General features: G+C 42.0%; 1 protein-coding gene across 1 annotated transcript in view; it reads right to left on the bottom strand.

Annotated features, from left to right (window-relative positions):
• The window catches only part of LOC106876172 (uncharacterized), a 122,065-nt gene extending 119,766 nt beyond the window's left edge, over window positions 1-2,299 (bottom strand). Inside the window, exon 1 of the mRNA XM_014924602.3 lies at window positions 234-2,299. Coding sequence (XP_014780088.1) covers window positions 234-1,630 — 1,397 coding nt within the window. The 5' untranslated portion in view covers window positions 1,631-2,299. The remainder of the gene's footprint in view (window positions 1-233) is intronic.
• Window positions 2,300-2,500: the final 201 nt, after the last annotated feature.

Raw genomic sequence — 2,500 nt, 5'->3', positions numbered from 1 at the left:
TTAGAAGGTAGAAAGAATAGTGTGTGTGTGTGTGTGTGTGTGTGTGTGTGTGTGTGTGTGTGTGTGTGTGTGTGTGTGCATCGAAGTATATAAGTAGAGTCAACCAGGTAAGTGAAAGCTTAACAGTTGCGGAAAACACCTATTTGAATTGTCAACAAAAGAAAACAAAAACATTGCAACAGGTGACATTATTATCATTATTTGTAGGAGGAAGAGGTTTGGTAAGTACTTACCTACGATCACACTGGCAGTGGCTAAGTGTGTGTAGCCTGTAGTTGAAAAGATTGAAACGACGGGTAAAACTTTCAATAGTGAACGGACAGTAATCGTGCTCCCGACAGCAATAATCTGCCTCCGCTTCAGAACCCAGATCGTCGAACGCTTCTGCAGTATTTCCATTGCCACACCATTTCGTACCCGGGTACATAAGTACAGGGTTTAGTTGGCGACGCCGTCGTCGCCGGCCGTACGTGGTACTTTCACCTCCATTACGTCCGTGGTGACTAGCGCCAGCGGCCAAGGATTCAGTAATCTGTGTCCGCATCCGCTGGGAGGGTAATGACGGGGACCAGATATTTCCCGAATCAATCCGCTTGGCTCCGAATGTATGTTTATTACTGTGAATATGCGACATCGTCTGTAATTTAGTCTTATGTGAGCCATCTAAAACTGCGCTTCGTTTATCGTCTGCTAAATCCAAATTTCGTCTGGCGTATCTTCGGTGTTTTGTCATTTTTCTAACAAACCTGTACAGAGACCTACAGGCACTGCTTTCACTTTTAAGATTAACCCTGACAGTAATAAACCAATTTTCATCTCTACTATTTAGGATGGATCGAGATGTTTCATTCAAGTCGGGTCGTTCAGTGAAATTGTTGCTGTTGTAATAATCCGTATAGTATGGTACATACACGATACTTCCACCATTGATTTCATCTCGGATGTGCTTCACTGATGAAGTATAATAATAATAATCGTTTGATTTCGACTTATCCTTGAAGAAACGGTTTGGGTCTTTCAAAGCTTTGTGTAAGGCGAAGAATTGCTCAGAATTTTGACGGTGGTGATTTATGTCAAATTCTGATATGAACTCAGAAATTTCCGACTTGTTACGTGAGAAATCACAGCTCCTCAAGTTTCCTTTTTTATATACCGATTTCACGTAACGGAACGGATTTGCCAAACGTCTGAGTTTTAACTGATAGCGATTCTCGTCCGGAATGGACAACTCGTGAATGTATGTGTTTCTGTATACAATACGAATATCCCGCTCTCCGTGGCGGTTGGTTGTGATGCTAACAAAGTCCTTGGAAGCGGCGGTTCCTGTCGCTGGAAGTTTCCGTCTTCGTCTAGCTATAAAGTTACTTCTTTTTCTTCTTCTTTTACTGCTGATAGTAGTGTTAGTAATGTAACTGTTGTTGTGGTTTTTGTAGCTGATGGTAGTGATGACATGGGTGATTGACGTGCTACTACTACTACTATTACTACTACTACTACTATTATTATTACTACTACTATTACTACTACTACTACAACTGCTGCTGCTATTTGTACAGGAAAGCAAAGGACACTTGAATGCAATTAAAATGGCACCGAGCAGAGCCGAGTTGAGATAAATTCGATACAACATGTTGTTTAACAGTGACAAAGGTGATAATCTCTCTCGCTCTCTCCTTTTTCTTTTTCTTTTTCTTTTTTCTCTCTTTTTTCCGCTCTCTCTCACACTAACTGTTACTCCTTGTGTGCGCGAGAGAGAGAGCGAGAGAGTGAGAGAGCGAGAGAGTGAGAGAGCGAGAGAGAGAGAGTGTGTGTGTACACCAGCGTACGAGTATTTCCTATATCTATATCTATCTGTCTATTTATCTATCTTATCCATTTGTCTGTCTGTATGTATGCATGCATGTACTGTAGGCAAGTAAGTGTTATGTGTATATGTATGTATAGGTGTGCTCGCGCTTGTGCGTGTGTGTGTGTTTTTATCTATATCTAACGCTACCTGGTGTGAGATAAAACAAGAGAAAGCTAGTGTGACGGATGGTTGGGCAGGTAAAGCGAGCGCTTCAGCTATGTAAAACTTCGCCTGCCTCAGAAGCTGACCAAGCAAGCTACACCTACTGGTCTTCGGCGGCGAACAGACAGCACCAGGTAGAGCTAATGCTGTAGGATGTGCCATTGGGTCTCCCTCTCTCCCTCTCACTCACACACACACACATACACACACACACACACACACTCCCACTCTCACACGAATACACGTTTGTTTTCTTTCTCTCGCGACTTTTCACCCTCTCTAACAATTACTCTCACCCCATACGCGCGCGCATATACCGGCCCAGACACACAACTAGACACATACAAACACGTACATGGAAACATGCTTGTACACGAGCGGCAACGCACATACACACACGTGCTTCTTTCCAATATAGTTAATTAATTAAATATGTATGTGCTTATGTGTGTTTATATATATATATATATATATATATATATAATTATA

This window comes from Octopus bimaculoides, chromosome 1 (assembly GCF_046866305.1).
Source record: "Octopus bimaculoides isolate indiv1 chromosome 1, ASM4686630v1, whole genome shotgun sequence".
Lineage (NCBI taxonomy): Eukaryota > Metazoa > Mollusca > Cephalopoda > Octopoda > Octopodidae > Octopus > Octopus bimaculoides.
Note: the sequence above shows the minus strand (reverse complement) of the source record. Positions and strands in the feature narration are given on the sequence as shown.